The sequence below is a fragment of the Xenia sp. Carnegie-2017 genome, unplaced genomic scaffold (genome assembly GCF_021976095.1).
Source record: "Xenia sp. Carnegie-2017 unplaced genomic scaffold, XeniaSp_v1 HiC_scaffold_1, whole genome shotgun sequence".
NCBI classification, from domain to species: Eukaryota; Metazoa; Cnidaria; class Anthozoa; order Malacalcyonacea; family Xeniidae; genus Xenia; species Xenia sp. Carnegie-2017.
In genome coordinates, this window is record NW_025813402.1 from 9,778,198 (window position 1) to 9,795,050 (window position 16,853).

The window sequence follows — 16,853 nt, forward strand, 5'->3', positions numbered from 1 at the left end:
TTATACTTCATCTACCCCCACCCCTCACCTCTGATATCAGAAAATGACATAAAAACAGTGACTCTCAATCAACACCATTTTTGTGAGAAAGCCGGATAATCATAAACATTAGTCGAAAATGCGCGAATTGTCTTAAAAATTTCCACTGTTGGTTTCATTTTTGCACCACGCAAATCATAAAATCGGGTATTTGACATCAGATGCCAAGAATTTTTCGTCACTAGCCCAGGCGTTCGTGTGAAGTGCATTATTAATACGCGCACTATTAAAAAGTCTTGTTGTTCATCTCTTCGTATCATCTTTATGTTTTAGAAAGGTCCTCCCAGTGGAGAGCCAAACGAAGTCATTCCTGGACCTCCTGTAAGTGTATGCACGAAGCGAAGTTTGACGAAAGAGTGCGTTTTTCGTGTGATGATACCTTACGTGTTTTGAAGTCGTATGAAATCAAGCTGAAAAGTTTCTTTCGTAACTAACAAGGCTAACATCATTGTTAATTGGTTTTGTTCAAGTGTCCTTTTAATGAAAAGTTTTCGTTGGTATAATATTTGTTGTGCACCGAATTTAGGGTCCACCCGGTCGCTATGGACGAAGAGGACCTCCAGGACAAGCTGTGAGTTTAATTGTCATGTCGACAAGGCTAATGCTTTTTTTTAAATGCGTTCGTGATGGTGTTTGTGATGTAGTTTCTCGTCACCAGTAAAGTTGTTGGGAACACCTTTGTAAGCTTAGTCAATGGCCAACACACTCACAGTTTGGAAATGTTTATTTGACGATGTCATACTCTCCAATGCTCTATATGTTTTATTTGTTAATGGTTCTTTCACATTGCTTTCTCCTATCTTAAATGCTCAAATTGAATAATAATGACTTGTGTCATTCGTCCGCAGTCTTTTTACAAAATTCACTTGACTTGACCAACGGCTAAACCATGAAAAATGCTAAATTTGATTCACGAGATTCCTCATGAAAAAGTCATCTTCTTTATTTAGGGAGAGAAAGGAGACCAAGGTCTAGCTGGTGCTGTTGGTCCTAAAGGTTATCCTGTAAGTATATGATGTCAGCGCCCCCTGCATGGAGAACATGCAAGACCCGGGGAGGGGCTTACTCGTGGCTCTATGACGTGACGGTTTTAAAATGAAAAATAAATAAAATTAACAACAAACAGTATCAATGTTGAGGATTGTCTTCATTTGGAGCCTTTGAGAAATGTTTCCTCTACTTCCCATTCTAAAAAGTTCAAATCGTCTCCATGCTAGATTACGAAGCACTTTTATAAATGATTTTTTTTGTTTGTTTGAATGAAATTGTCCACGTTTGTAATTGTGTCATGAAAAATAGCTTGCTCTCATCGTTTGAGTCATCCACTACGCAGATCATGTTTGTTTGTCGTTTGTACGTAAGCTGCAAAGTAAGATTCCTGAGCCATTAACTGTTGCATTTCAGGGTAGTGTTGGACCTCCAGGAGAGCCAGGTAGTCCTGGACAACCCGGAGCAGAGGTGAGAATTTCTTGTTTTACGCAGTCGAAGACGGTCCTTTTTCAATATAATTAAAGATCTTAGACCGACCCTGATCCCGACCAAAATGATACACAAATGATTTGCCGCTTTTTTCGACCTATTAAAGTTTATTTCGACATTGCGGCGTTCATTGTCAATGCCATGTAGAGGAATGTATGTTTGAAATTATCTGTGTTATTTAATCAAGGGTGAGCCCGGTGCACGCGGTGAAGAAGGTAGTCAAGGACCTATTGGACGACCTGTAAGTAAACTTAAGAACTTTATTATGTTATGGGGCAAGACCTGAACGTTTTTCCCCGTAAAACGTTAATGATCGATTAGGCATTGCGGTAGTTGTTTGAATCCTTTTACACGACTGCGGCGTTTATTTCAGTAAAGAGTTACACGTGCTTATTGTTACAGCATCAGAATGGGAGATGAATATTTACCTGACATTGTCTAAATCTTTAAAACATGTACGACAAAGTAACGCATCCATTTCGGTGCGGTGTAAATACTGGGTAACTATTAGCTTTCTCATTGGGTGAATCAGAAAATAGCCGTGATTACTACGTTATTCGCTCTTCGGATACATCATTTCTATTGGCTATAGTATTCTTATCATATAAAATAAATTTATTGGTATTTCTACAATGGGCAAATAACAATATAATTCCATTGATGTGATTTGCCATTCGTGTCTCTAACTCGTGTCTGCTACATTTCATTTAGGGTATTCCTGGTGAGGAAGGTGATCCTGGCGAGCCTGGACTATCTGGTAACGCAGTAAGTTTTCTCGCAGATATATTGGTCTTCCCCTTTGATTTTTGGCTTACCATTTACATTGCTGAGGAATGGGATGTGTACAGTTTCAATCCAAGATACCTGTTTCGGCGAATATCGGATTCGGAGAGAAAAGGCTTTTTTGTTGTAGTTATTTATTTCGAGCAACGCTAATTTTACCAACCGCAATCACAAAACCTTTTTCTTCTCGTGAAACTTTTTTCTGAAACAAAGCAAATTCGAAACGTCTGTCCTCCCAGCACCCCGCCTAAAATTTCACATTTGCCCAAAGTCGAGGGTTTGTACGACACCCGAAAATAGAATGCTTGACTTTTTCATGATGGTTATACAACAATTTATAAGTTAATTTTACGTATAAAACCCTACCAAAAGTCATTTCAATTTTTATTTCTCCAAACGATGCATATCAGCCTTTGTTTACGAAAACGAGCGTCAGTTTAAACCTTTCCCTTGCTCGCTGTGTTTTGAAATATTTTTCAATTTATCAAGGGTGCTGTCGGTCTGAAAGGTCCCGTAGGCCTACAAGGAGAGATAGGAGATAAGGTATGCCTCGAATAATATACACGCTTACGCCACTCCGTTACATGTTCATGCATATTTCACGTGATTCGTTTTCTCGGTTTTCTCGTTTTGTATAGGGTCAAAAAGGTGCAGCTGGAAGTAATGGCGCGGATGGAGCAGCGGTAAGTACATGCGTCCGTGCTTTTATATTTTTGTTGTACACTGCCTTGAGAAAATCGAATGTCGTGTAGTCTGATCGATCGAACAATAGTTGAACTTGATGCTACGTACGCACAAACAGTGGCGTAGTCAGCCCGCAAATTCGGTCATGCTATGTAAATTTTTCATCATTAACATTATTCATTTCATCAAACCATTATTTTTACAGTGAGTAAACACCAAAAGATGCATACAGCATGAACAAACTTGTGGGATGGCGACATCCCCGCGTACAGAGTTTAGCTATATGAGCCCTGTGTGATAACGTTTCTCACGTTTTCTTCGTTTCGATAAAAAGAACTGGCCGAATTCCAATTCAGTCGAACGCTTTTCGTATACTACTTGCAAACTTCTGAAGGGGGGAGTGGAATGTCGGGCTTATAGTCCAACAATATCCATAATGCCATTATTGCTCGTCATCTGCACATGGTTTACTCTACGCTTTGAGATTTTATTGATCGTCATGAAGGCATTTTTATTAAGTAGTTTAGGCAATCATTCGTCAACTGTGCGATTTGGGTTACGAAATTTGAAAAACCTGCACTTCGACCACAATGAGTTAACGTAAAAAAACAAATATCATAGTTTATTGGACTAATAACACATGAATAACACCCCCCCGGTTATCGATTGTACTACAGCTCAGGACTAAAATCTTCGAAGATCAAACATTTCTGTTGTTTGTTTGCTTAACAAGAAACGAACATTAAATTCTTTTCCAGTGACTACTCACTTTGTAATCTCAACTTATGCTTCAAACAATAGACCACATCGCTCTACTTTGCGACAATTCTATCGTAGTGTACTGCGCATGTGTGTAAGTGTACGTTTGACTTGCCGTGCGGCGTGCGCTATCTTACACTTATTCGACCATGCGTATTGACGTGTGTGGATGTTTTATCAGGGAAGTCCCGGAGCAACTGGTGAAAATGGTGCAGTTGGAGAGCCTGGTTTACCTGTAAGTTTAGAATTGAAAATAATAAATGGTAATCATGATTTTGCGTCCGGAGCGAATTCTTGCACCATTGTCCATCGGAATTGGAGAAATGTATTCGTCAGCCTGTTTCGCATTTTACGTGTAGGGACCGCCAGGTTTGACTGGAACTTCTGGACCACGTGGAGTGGGGGTATGTGTATATTTTCTGAATATTTCACCCTAAAATTTCATAGAAAATCTTCATACGAAATCGAAATAATTTCAAATGTGAAATCATTCCTGTTCATATGTAAAAAACCTACTGTATTTATGGGAATAATTTTATCTTTCATATTTCATACATGATAATTTTCATTTAATACATGAAATTTTACACGTGCAATTTTCGGAAGTAATTAAAGCGTTAGCTAATGTTACAGTTTCCCTCTGCGTATAAAATGATTTGATTAGCTGTACGTAGCTACTACACTTGATTTTGTCAGACATTTATCATCTTTTGAATCGGTTTTCGACAAACAGCACAACCAGCAATGATTTTTCTCGTGCAAACTCTTAGGGCAACGGTGGTGAACCTGGACCTTCTGGTGCTGAAGGTCCTTCTGGAGCAAAGGGTAAGCAAGGTGCACCTGGAAACGCTGGTCAAGCCGGTGCCAATGGCAGCCCGGGAGCCCCTGGTGAAACTGGCCGAAAGGGAGCTCCTGGTATTCGTGGAGATCAAGGACAACCCGGACCTCCAGGGCCCAAAGGGGATAAGGTGAGCGGTGAACGGAAAAGTAATTTTTGAGTTCTGGAACACGATCCTCGAGGGAAATGGAATGGATTGGAATGATGAGAACAACTTGATAGGATGTCAGACAGCATGTGTTTGATAAAAGATCACATTTTAGCCCAAAAACTTCTGTCGTTCATTTATTCATTTATTGTAAGTCTCTGACAAGGTGGTTTAACATTTCAGGGTCCTTCTGGAAAACGTGGTGAGCGTGGTTTTAAAGGTCCGCCTGGTATTCAGGTACAGGGAAATTATCGCACTAGGAAATTTAAAAAATCGAAGAAACACGGGTGCTGAATGCTCGAAAAACCCGTGTATCTATAATGCTATTGAAACACGGAAAATGTTTTCTGTTTTTTTAAATATCCCATTGAAAATAAACCAGATAAGCATACTTTCGTGAAGGTTTCGCGTAGCCTTTAGGCTAAAATGGATGTTAAAATGTGAAATTCACGTATAAAATACCTTTGAAAGATTTTTGGTTGGAATCCATGCATGGTTTTCGATCGAGCATTTATTTCTAATCTTAGGCGTCTTGTGTTCTAATTTCCCGACTCTTTTTATCTAGGGAGCACCTGGCAAGCCTGGCACGCCTGGTGAAGAGGGAAGAAAGGTGAGTACCATATTGCATTGTCAACTTTTAAGTTTGCGAGACAAACAACCAACAAACAACATCGTGCAATGATAAGATGGCGGTCTTTCGATTTTGACCCAGACGTTTCAGCACAAAGCCATACGTGCACAAGTATTAAAATGTGACTTGCGCCCTCATTTCTTTACACACGCATTCAATAATCTTTAAATAGAGACTATGCCATGTCTAATTGCGTCATGTCAGATACATGAACGTAACTCATACACTGAATTCCAAGATTGTATAATGTGTACATATTGTCGTAATTTTGATGTGTTTGTTCATCTGAATGAGTGTGCATGTTAAAAAAAGGTTCAATTTTTTTGCTCGTAATATCTTTCAAGACTGCGGAACGAGATGAATAATAATCTGGAGGAGCGGTAACATCATTGAACAATTTTTGTTTCACAAAAACACACCGTTAGCTCTGGATTCATTAAAGTTCTTGACTTTAATTTTTTATGATGTATTTGATGATTTCTCGCGTTGCTTGTGTTTTGCGTGCTATTTGCGTTCTTATTTTTCCATGAATTTTACACAACATGTCTTTGAAAGTCCTTGAAAAGTGTTTGAATGCATGCACTCCAGTGGCTAATTTATCGTCTTTTCCAGGGTTTAGACGGTGCTCCAGGACCAGCTGGTTTGCCAGGACAGAAAGGAGCTGCTGTAAGTATGACAACGGTTGAAGTTACCATTTAGTCTAGGTTTTGGATAAAAGTCAACTCACAAAACCGACTGTGGTGGTTTTTGTAGTTTTATCAGTAACTGCATATGGAATATTGCGGTTTAGAGGGGAAGAAATTACAGTCGGCATCACTTTTATAGCCTCTCCGTCGTTAAAATGTGAAAATCTTAATGTTTCAAGATTTCCTACGCGAAAATCTTAATCATTTATCGGAAACATGTTACAGTCTTATCTTCACGACATGTGCATTCTTTTCATTTCAGGGAATTCCTGGCCCTGCTGGCAAACAAGGCAGATCTGGTCAAGATGGTACAACTGTAAGTATAAAAGTATGAATAGCTATAGATAACGTTGTTCATCCTTTGAAAATGTCGTTTGTTGTGCTCACGTGTAGGGTAGACCCGGAGCAACAGGTGAACGAGGTCCACCTGGTCCAGCTGGATTAAGAGTGAGTCTTGTTGATTTTTCACAGTGGTTTGATCCTAATTTCTCGATTTCAAGAGATGTGATTATTGGTATGAAAATTTTCTCGTAAATGTCAGTTGCAGCTTATGCAACAGCGAGATGACGTCGATTTAGAAAAATTTTATAAATAATCACCATGCAATATTATATTGTACGGTCACGTTACGACAAATACCACAGCCGCATGCAGAAGAGCTTCTCTGTACGTGCCGCGGACAAAGATGAAGATCTCGTTCAAACTACAAACATAGCATTTACATAGCATGTACTCTCAAGTCATTATCACGCACGAACAATACTTCTCTCACAGTCATGTCAGGCTCTGTTGCTAGACGTCGCAGACTTGTGATATTCTGGCAACTCATGTAGCGTTATGTACTTTGTTTAGGGAGAGAAGGGTCCACCCGGTTTTGCTGGCCAGGCTGGTGATCCCGGTTACAAGGTAGAGTGTTGTCGTCTCATTTATCGTGCATTGCTTTTTACCTTCGTCTTTTATACGAGTAAAATTACAACCTGTTACCAATAAATCATCTGTTGGTGATATTTATTAAGTAGAGTATCAAAGTTTGAGGAAATATCGCTTTTTATATCGGAAGGGTTTCTCTCCATATTCAACTCGAACTATAGTCCGTTATTAGTGAAACCACTCGATTTATACAATAATGCTTTGACCAATCACAGACTAGGATACACGGACTGCATTGCGTCATCATTTGGATTCTTATTTGCAGGGTGCACAGGGTGAAATGGGCTTACGTGGTGCTCCAGGAAGAACTGGTGAAACTGTACGTATGAATTTATTTGCAGCAAGGCTCGTTTATCTCCAGACTAAATTTCGACTTTGTTTGTGGAAAAAGCAAAAACTGATTTGAAGTTGTGTCGTTTCCTTTTTTTATTGTGCATAAAAGTTTTCTATGATAGTCAATGAATCTTTTTACGTTTAAGGGGCGAGATGGTCGCGAAGGTTCACGAGGTGAAGCTGGTCCACAAGTAAGTAAAATTCGACTTTGTTCTTTAGTGATTATATATGTAGCCATTTGCGCGTTATTTTAAGTTTCATGTTTTGAATCTTCGACTGATGACGACAAGCGCTGAGACGGCGAACACGTAGGTTAAAGTCAACATCGTAGCGGGGAATATAGCATTTCACAGTTAGTCCTTCAAGTTCAGAACATGCAAATTTTCAACCGTTACCGATTTATTTAGTCGTAAATTTTGACGTCAATCCAGTGCATTTGAAATGCGTTCGAAAACGTATCCCAAAAACAAAGTTGCACATCAAAAACACGATGCTCGTGTTCATGCCAAGATGTACAAACAAACATCGTTTCAACTTTTCTATTCCTGCAGGGTTTACCAGGTTTGCCTGGCAAAGACGGTGCTGATGGTGCTGCCGGTGATCCTGTAAGTAACACTATTCAATATGTTTAGCTTGCTTGTCATAATTATGAATAAGTACGTGGAAAGGCATTTCATTTGCAGTGGGGAAGTACGATTTTCCACACCTTCCTTTTTAGGGTGTACCCGGTCGTGACGGCCCTCCTGGATCACCTGGTGAACGTGGAGAACCTGGTCCTGCTGGTGACATTGGTTATCCTGGTTTCGAAGGATTCAGAGTAAGTTCTGCGGTTGTATGATCAAGGTGTTCGTTGCTTTCATCTCCATCTCATTCTAGTTGCTGGCTCTTAAGCCTGATGTGACATGATATAGTTTTGACTGAGCACTTGAAATTGCAAACAATTATCGAAAGTAGTTTTTGTAAGGACTATTATGTAATTATTAAGTAACGACCCCATTTTTGATTTTTATTCGATTCTGTCTAATCTCGAAACATTGGTTAGCACCTTCTAAATTCTTTTTTACGTACAAAAAAACATTTCCGGAAACAATGCAGCTCAAAAACAAATCAAGGCACCCCAATTCCTTGATTCCAGGAATGCTCTTCCAACAACAACCTGGAAATTATTTTGTCAGTTGTCATACATTGTCATAGAGTTTTTACTGCAAAATATGCCTTGTTTATATATTGCAAAATAAACCTAAATAGTTTCCTCAAATGTATTCCTGGGTTCCAGTCTTCCAGGTCTCGCTGTTTTTTCAAAATCCGTATTTAAGCGCTAGTCTGTTTCAAATCTGTTAATTAGTTCTTGTGTATTTTGCCCAACAACTAATTCACAAGTTGTTAAATATATATCAGAATTAATAAAAACACAAAATGTGAACTTATGCACTTTAAGCAAAATATTTTCTAAAGCCTTTCAGCTCGAAGTTCAGCATTTTCGATGCTCTCGATAACAATTCCAGCATGGCGTCATGATACTCTCTAAAGTGTAATCCTCTTTTTTCAGGGTGAACAAGGTGAACAAGGTCCAGTTGGTGATCCTGGCGATCCAGGCCCAAAGGTAGGTGTCATTAGAACGAGGTCTGGCGACTACGTTTTCGCTACCATAATAACCGCCATACATATTCTTAGGGTTCTGTTGGTGACCCAGGCCCTCAAGGTGCCGATGGCGAGCCAGGACGTAATGTGAGTAATTCTGCATGATGTAGAGATTTTTCATGATGCTCTCGTTGATCCTTGAATGCTCCATGAAGTTCTCCGATGATCTTCGAATAGCGAGCCGGTGAATTTTAGTTTCTTACTCGCGAATCAAATCATACATTTTCTCAAACTTGGCTTTCAATCTAAATTAAAAAATAAAAATTCTGGTGGAATCAAATGCGCATGTGTGAGAAGTTCCAAATAATCGTCATGCTCTGTTATTGATGAAATGATCGAAAATGACAGGATGACGATATTGATCTCACAAGACCGATAAAAAAATGTATTCTTTTATCTATTATGCAAATTTTTGATGTGAAAAATTTTAGGGTAGACCAGGCCAGCGTGGACAACGTGGTGCTAGAGGTGAATCTGGTTTGAAGGTATCGTGTTTCATGCACGCATTTCCCAGCAATTTTAAGATTTTTCATTGTTATTGAAAAACAGCATTTGATTATTTTCTTGCCTCTCCCCCTTCGAAACTCTAATTCTCGATCATTTTTCTTCTTCACGTAGGGAGCTCGTGGTAGTAGAGGTCCACAAGGTCCTAAAGGATTACAAGGACCGCAGGTTAGAATTGCGGACGTCCATTGATTGATTTGAGAAAAAAGGAATTTCAAAATATTATAAGATATCGTTGAAGGTGCGAATGATAAATCAATACCGTATTTGCTCTTACGAGCGGTCTCATAGGAAAAGACAAAATTATAAATATCTTTCTACAGAAGCATTACAAAAGAAAAGCAAGGAGCTTAATTATTGTATGAATTACAATGCTTTGAGTTCGTGTTTTTTTCTACTTTGGCAATACGGTGCTACTGTTCGTTATGTAAATGGTCACTACATCTGTTGACATTTGCTTAAAGATTTTTTGAGTATAAAAAGGTATAGTTTTATTTAATAATTAACGTTTTTCAGGGAGCCATTGGTGTTCCTGGTGAAGATGGCAAAACTGGCCCAGTGGTAAGTCGAGCCATAAGTTACGCTTTTACCTCAAAAACATCGTCTTTTAACGTCTGTTGAGTACTTGGAATGAGCACCGAGTGCTTTAAGTTTGCTTTCAATCGAAGATCTTTTTGGATCGTATTTATTTCCCTTTCCAATGACATAATGATAATATTTGCTGTAGGGTGAACAAGGTGCACCTGGTATTCCAGGACCTCAAGGTCCGAGGGTGAGTTGCTTTGAAACCACTGCTTTATTTATTTATCGACCGCGTTTGACGTGTAGAGCAATAATAAGTATTTCATTACCTTCAATAAGTGTTTTGCTTTCACCGCGCCTTACTTCCATATTCAACGTCTACAGGGCAAAAACGGAAAGCAAGGCAGTAAGGGAGAGCGAGGACAAGATGGTGAACAGGTAAGACGATTTGATTACTAAACGTGACATTTCCCGTCAGCATTAACCTGTCCGTTAGCGGATCCACAGTAAGTTGAAAATGCATAACCATAAAGGATGTTCCAATTGAAAATACTTCACAGCTTAAATAACTTCCAACCAATAACGTTGTTCCAAAGTAGTGACAGGGGGTAAAATGTTCCTCAAAGAAGTGAAAAATTTATTTAGGGGGGGGGTGAAATCTGATGTTTGAGAGGGTATAACTCCCTTGCAGTAAATCCGTCCATGATATTTTCACCTCTAACCTACTGAGCAATTAATGTTTCACTGCTTCTTTAGGTCATTGTTTCATTTTGTTCTTTGAAACTGAGGAGTATGTGCATGATTTATTGTTTGTTAGGGTCCTGTCGGTGTTCCAGGTCCAGTAGGACCCCAGGGACCTCCAGGTCCGGTTGGCATCGCTGGTCGTGCTGGAGTTCCTGGTGCTTTAGGCAGGAAAGGTGAACAGGTACGAGAAAAAGATTTTATCGACGAAAAAAGGCAATGTACACATTCCATATCAGCCTTCGAGACGACAGCATTGTAGCCGAGTGTATTCATGTGTTCTAAAAATTATCATTTAAATCAAACACCAAATTTCAAACCGTCATCATTCATGGCGAATGAATGTCGGCGAATGCTTATCGTTATCATCTTACCATTTCGATGACAACGGCAGTACCAATTTGTATTTTGTATTTTCCCATTGTCAACAGCACAAAAAAGATTAACATCTGTTGTTGTAGGGTGCACGTGGTTATGACGGTGATAATGGTGCTGATGGGGAAGAGGGACAAAACGTAAGATATTGCTTTGATGTGCAATTTTCATCCGATAGTGGGTGTAATATATGAACATCCCCCCCTGTTGAGTACGTTCTCTTTTTATTGCGTTGTACGAAACGTTTTTAGTCATGTATGTTTTACGACATTTTCACGCAGGGTGTTGATGGTAATCCAGGTGCTGATGGACCGGCAGGTCCTCCGGGACCAAAGGTAATTGTGGAGGAAGACTGTTTGAATAATTTGTAAAAAAACAGATAAGGAGATGGTTGCGACATGTTTCGTCAAACCTATATATTTACAAACGCTCGTTGCATATCATCTTCACGTGACTGTACACAATCTTTCCGTTTGAATGATCCGAACATGGAGTTATTCTTTATCATGGAAATTGTTGTTGCGGTCACGAGCGAGTCTCGGTGCTCTCTCTTCTCGAAACTGATAATGGCGGCCTTCTTACGTTTAGGGTTACAAAGGTGCCGCTGGAGCCGCAGGAGATAACGGTGAACCAGGATTTCCGGTAAGCGCATACGCACGGTTTAGCATTGCACTTGTTTTGCAAAAATTGTTTGAAGCCAGAACTATTAAATTAGTTGATATGTCCCTACGTAAGTGCCTACGTTACGACAAATCTGCTTTGTCATGCTGTTGTTTTGTTGGGGTTTTTATAATATTTGAACTTTGCAGTTCGTTTCACGAATTCATTTATTTTTTTGATCAACACAAATATTACAAATTTCTTCTCCGTTGGTCCTTCGACGGCCACGACTGTACATCTCGTTGTTTCATGTACCGATATTTCCATATTTTAAATTTAAACTTGTCTTCATAACCTTGAATCTCTATTTTGATTGTGCACCGTAAGCTTTGACTGGATGTAAAAGTTGCTTGCAACCAACCATTATTGGCATTCATCAGTATTCACTGCTTGTGTTCACCAGGTTTAAAACACGGGTCGAATTTAGAGATCGGCAAAGGTTTCCAAACACTAAATTGTAACTGTCATAAATGTTCAAAGCTTTAAAAGCTTGTAAGCGTTGGAAAAGCGTCATAGTTCGTGATAAACAACGATGCGAACCCTGATGACAGTTAAAGGTTTCTGTATGGCGTCGAATACTTGTGATTTATTTTAACCACCAATTGTGCAAATATGTCTGCCGCTTCATTGCTTTGTTATTATTAGTAAATGATATTTTAGGTTAAATTTCAATGCGATGTACAGTTTTTAAGTTCAATATTATTTTAAAGGGTCCTGTCGGAGCGCAAGGACCTAAAGGACCTACAGGTGACCCAGGACAAGCTGTAAGTAGTTGGATCTTATGTTGGCTTGCTATGCTTAACAACGTCTTTCTAAGCTGATTACACCTCTGTGACGGCCTTGTCTCCCTATCTCACCTCATACTATTCATTCGCTCCATTTTTTTGCAAATACATTTTTCATTTAGCAAAGTGAATTTAATTCTTTACATCTTTCACTATTCGCAATTTGTTCTTATGAGTGCGTTCTTGTGATGCCATGATTCTTCTTTTCTTGCAGGGACCTGCCGGCTCACAAGGCCCCAAAGGTGCTCAGGGACCCGCTGGTGCTCAGGTAATTTTTCGTTCTTAGTGAGAATTTACGTCTCGATTCTCGGCGATTCGATAGAAAATCTACGTAGGACAGAGTAATCTCCCGAAGAGAATTCGCTACGGAGAAGCCTACATATAAAGCACTTACATATATATAATCTGCAAGTATATTTAGACCAGTAATGCTACGTATAAATATCGTAATAAATGTACATTATAAACGCTAAATATTTTATACTTTTGACTTTTTCCTTGCCAAACTGTGCAACAATCTCCGATTAATCTAGTGCTCTAATAAAGGGCTGCGAAAGGTTGATCATTGAAGAAAACGTTCGTATTCATATATTGATATGCTAGAATCCGTGATCATGATTGAATACACGAAAAACCAATATAAGAGAACATGCATATATACGAGTATTACCTATCCCCACCCTTTATTTTCAATATTTCTCTGCTTTTTTCTGTAATGGATCGAATGAAAGCCGTTTATTGCTCCGTTCACTTTATGTTTGTTATATTCCAGGGTGAACGTGGTCCTCGTGGTATTTCTGGGGATATTGGTGTCGGCGGATTAAAGGTAATGTCGTGGGACACAAAATCGATTGGACTCCGATTGGAAACGCGTGCATTTTTCTGGACTATCCAGTGCATCGACAGCAACGAAGAAATTTCTACACTTCTACTTTTCTAGGGCGCAAAAGGTAGAAAAGGAGAGAAAGGAGATAATGGCCAGAGTGGAGCGGCTGTAAGTTGTACAATGAATTTTTGCCGAAAATCTAAAGCATTTCTTGAAAAGAGCAGTTTTTGTCAAGAATACATCCTCCAAATGTGTTCGTTTTTGTTTCATTGGTGATGGTTAAACCATTAAAGTTTTCGGGCATTTTCATCCCATTACGGCTAACGGCAAACATCAACTATCCGCTTGCAGTTGAGGTTAACTGTTTTGAAAAAATTTGAGTTTTCTTTGACGTTTAGCATTTGTATTTTACAATTCGCATTGTCATGAGCTAAATTTGTCATGTTTTGTGAAAAATTTGTCGATGATATAGGCATATTCATGTTGTATACTCACATAAAATAATTACATTGGGCCACAAACGTCACTTTGTTGTATTAAAAAGCTTGCGGTACATCACCTACCGCAAGAAGGGCCTCTTGCAGTTAAAACCTGAACCGCAAACCAGCAACGGAAATTGAAAAGCCATGATCACGTGACTTTGGGCGGTTTGCCGTTAAAGCCGAACTAAAACTCTCCTTTATTGAAGCTGAACAAACGTCAATGTTGTTTAAAAGCAAGCTCCACTCGTTACAACGCATTCGTTTTAAGTCGTTTACGCTGAGTCAAATCTGTATGTGACTAGCGTATTGACGTCAAGAACAATAATCATTTTGCTCAAACGCAGTTAAAACAAGCAAGGGTTTCCTCAACACTAATATTGGATTGAATAGTTGATTGTCTAGACATTCATCAATAAAATTAGTCGGTAATGTTTTGCTTTTGAACTTCAGCTTTTACAACGCGAAAAGACAGAAATTCTACCAGTTTAATGTCTCATGTTCTTTATGCAGTGTGCAATCGACTTGCGCTTTTATTAGCGAATGTCACTAACTTATCACTGCGTTTGCTTAAAGAACCTACGCAAGACTTCCTGTTATTTAATCTTGAGCATTTGGAACTTTGTTTTTTCTAGGGTCCGCCAGGTAGATCAGGATCTCCTGGTGCTCCCGGATCTCCTGGTCCTGCAGTAAGTTTTCCGTTACTTGCCATCTGTTTGTTACGGTGGAGTAATTTGAAATAGACCTGGCATTCACTATGTAATGTTGATGATCATTTCAGGGACCAAGTGGCGACGATGGACCAAAGGGTCTTGCTGGTGGAAATGGAGCAAAGGTATTTTACTTAATTTTACAGTTTTTTATTCAACATTAACATTTGTTTAACTGCATGGTGACGACAATGTGAGCTTGTCGGTTGACATCATTTTCAAAGTTCAATACAAAGCATTTTTGACGACGATGGTTTTCCAATGATTTTATTGATACTACGAATAGCCGTGTGATCTTTGAATAAGAATTTTGAAAACCAATAGAAACTCAAAAGTTTTTAAACCCCCATAAAACTCATGAAATACATAGAAGTCCAGCTTTTTTGAGAACCTTTTGTTTTCTCCTGGGTTTTCTTCTAGATTTTCTCTTTGGTTTTTCTTTGTTTTCTCCTGTGCTTTCTCTTGGTTTTATCTTTTGATTTTTTTTTGTTTTCTTCTTAGTTTTCTCTTGGTTTTCTCCTGGGTTTTCTCTTGGCTTTCTCTTGGCTTTCTCCTGTGTTTTCTCTTGGTTTTCTCCTGGGTTTCTCTTTGATTTCTCCTGAGTTTTCTAGGTTTTCTTTGGTTTTTTTCTTTGTTTTCTCCTGGGTTTTTTGTTTTCTCCTGGGTTTTTCTTTGTTTTCTCCTAGGTTTTCACTTGGTTTTCTCCTGGGTTTTCTCTTGGTTTTCTCCTAGGTTTTCACTTGATCTTCTCCTAGGTTTTCACTTGGTTTTCTCCTAGGTTTTCACTTGGGTTTTTTCTTGGTTTTCTCCTGTGTCACTTGGTTTTCTCCTGGATTTTTTCTTTTTTTTTCTCCATGGTTTCTTGGTTAACGTTCAAATCATTACTTTGTGCAATTTTGTATTTTATCGGCAATGTATTTTCACAGGGTCCTGAGGGTCCTATTGGCTACCCTGGTGCTGATGGTGGAAGTGGTCCACCAGGACAGGATGGCTCACCTGGCAAAGATGGTCCACCTGGTAGAGATGGTGACAAGGTAATTTTTCATTGTACAACTTTGTTTATGTTGTTACATGTTATTTGCGCAGGCATTTCCGTTCGCATCCTCCCTACCTACTTTTCTATTTGGCTACACTTTATGAATTAGGTATTCCTAATTTTTCAACTGTATTTTCAGGGGGCTAAAGGTCTGCCCGGTCCGGCAGGCCCTCCAGGACCTACTGGTGAAAGGGTAAGTAGTATCATCTCGCGCTCTATTAAAGATACAGTCAATGGAAGGCGATCAGTAAATTTGTGCTTTTTCTCACGGATTTGACCACAACCATCAGCGTTTGACCACTTTACTTTATTTTTCATAGGGTATATTAGGTCCACAAGGATTGACTGGTGATATTGGCGAGCCTGGTCCTCAGGTACGTATACTTCGATGTGCAGTTTACGGAAGGAGTGTGCTCAGAGGCGTTACAAGAACGTTAACTAGGGGTGGTGTATTCATATATTCAGTTGTGCCCTACTGATTTCTTTTAAAATTCAATTCACTTTCAATTATGTTTATTCGAGCCCTACTTATTACATTACATTGTTGAAAAACACCACTTCTATCGGGAATTATATTTTTGTGAATTGCCACCTTCATAATAGCTGAAAATAACTAAGGCAAAATAGAACAGATGCGATGAGTTGTATGAGTTGTTACGGAGTATCTCCAATTACAAATGAGAAGGATGTGTGAGGGACGAGAGCTGCAATAGAAATGTTTTGAAAAAAGAAAACGTTTTATAGGACGATTGTAAGAGTATCAGTGAAGTTTATCAAGTTTAATATAAAAGGACATCATAGTGCGCATGTCAATGATGTCCTGCCATGGATTTGGTGAATGTTGCGTCCCGTAATCGGGAGCACACGCAACGAGTAACATACAGCAAATTATCATGTTGCAAACTAGTGCAGATACGGCATGCTACGATTACAGTGTAATTATTAGTTATTGTTCTCTTTCGTGACAAAAGAAGATCTTCATAGTTGTATCTATTAACAGGGTCCTAAAGGTTCTCCTGGTAAACCTGGCCAATCGGGTGCCCCAGGATTCAGGGTAAGAACGAACGACGAGAAAAATTCATACTTCCTTTCGCCCTCATGCGGTGACATGGTGTGCTTCGTTTTGTAATTTAATTGCTTATAATTGGGATCGTATGCTGAAATGTGCTGTTCTCAAGATTTGATTGTATCTTAGAGATTTGTGTCACGTTTTCACCGTTCAAAACTAAAGCATGTAAGCTCTGTACTTGTAAACGACAGATCT

The 16,853-nt window shown here is 39.1% G+C and overlaps 1 protein-coding gene across 2 annotated transcripts in view; it reads left to right on the forward strand.

Moving 5' to 3' along the window:
• Positions 1-16,853, forward strand: part of LOC124444220 (collagen alpha-1(I) chain-like) — a 38,663-nt gene that overhangs the window by 13,970 nt on the left and 7,840 nt on the right. For both annotated transcript variants that reach the window (XM_046994809.1, XM_046994812.1), the window contains exons 6-47: positions 313-360; positions 566-610; positions 990-1,043; positions 1,444-1,497; positions 1,706-1,759; positions 2,230-2,283; positions 2,791-2,844; positions 2,940-2,984; positions 3,926-3,979; positions 4,104-4,148; positions 4,515-4,712; positions 4,914-4,967; positions 5,296-5,340; positions 5,974-6,027; positions 6,310-6,363; positions 6,441-6,494; positions 6,900-6,953; positions 7,243-7,296; positions 7,457-7,501; positions 7,862-7,915; positions 8,029-8,127; positions 8,860-8,913; positions 8,985-9,038; positions 9,383-9,436; positions 9,570-9,623; positions 9,972-10,016; positions 10,183-10,227; positions 10,362-10,415; positions 10,795-10,902; positions 11,180-11,233; positions 11,375-11,428; positions 11,682-11,735; positions 12,464-12,517; positions 12,753-12,806; positions 13,311-13,364; positions 13,479-13,532; positions 14,479-14,532; positions 14,625-14,678; positions 15,480-15,587; positions 15,729-15,782; positions 15,910-15,963; positions 16,590-16,643. In XM_046994809.1, coding sequence (XP_046850765.1) covers positions 313-360; positions 566-610; positions 990-1,043; positions 1,444-1,497; positions 1,706-1,759; positions 2,230-2,283; positions 2,791-2,844; positions 2,940-2,984; positions 3,926-3,979; positions 4,104-4,148; positions 4,515-4,712; positions 4,914-4,967; positions 5,296-5,340; positions 5,974-6,027; positions 6,310-6,363; positions 6,441-6,494; positions 6,900-6,953; positions 7,243-7,296; positions 7,457-7,501; positions 7,862-7,915; positions 8,029-8,127; positions 8,860-8,913; positions 8,985-9,038; positions 9,383-9,436; positions 9,570-9,623; positions 9,972-10,016; positions 10,183-10,227; positions 10,362-10,415; positions 10,795-10,902; positions 11,180-11,233; positions 11,375-11,428; positions 11,682-11,735; positions 12,464-12,517; positions 12,753-12,806; positions 13,311-13,364; positions 13,479-13,532; positions 14,479-14,532; positions 14,625-14,678; positions 15,480-15,587; positions 15,729-15,782; positions 15,910-15,963; positions 16,590-16,643 — 2,496 coding nt within the window. The remainder of the gene's footprint in view (positions 1-312; positions 361-565; positions 611-989; positions 1,044-1,443; positions 1,498-1,705; positions 1,760-2,229; positions 2,284-2,790; positions 2,845-2,939; positions 2,985-3,925; positions 3,980-4,103; positions 4,149-4,514; positions 4,713-4,913; positions 4,968-5,295; positions 5,341-5,973; positions 6,028-6,309; positions 6,364-6,440; positions 6,495-6,899; positions 6,954-7,242; positions 7,297-7,456; positions 7,502-7,861; positions 7,916-8,028; positions 8,128-8,859; positions 8,914-8,984; positions 9,039-9,382; positions 9,437-9,569; positions 9,624-9,971; positions 10,017-10,182; positions 10,228-10,361; positions 10,416-10,794; positions 10,903-11,179; positions 11,234-11,374; positions 11,429-11,681; positions 11,736-12,463; positions 12,518-12,752; positions 12,807-13,310; positions 13,365-13,478; positions 13,533-14,478; positions 14,533-14,624; positions 14,679-15,479; positions 15,588-15,728; positions 15,783-15,909; positions 15,964-16,589; positions 16,644-16,853) is intronic.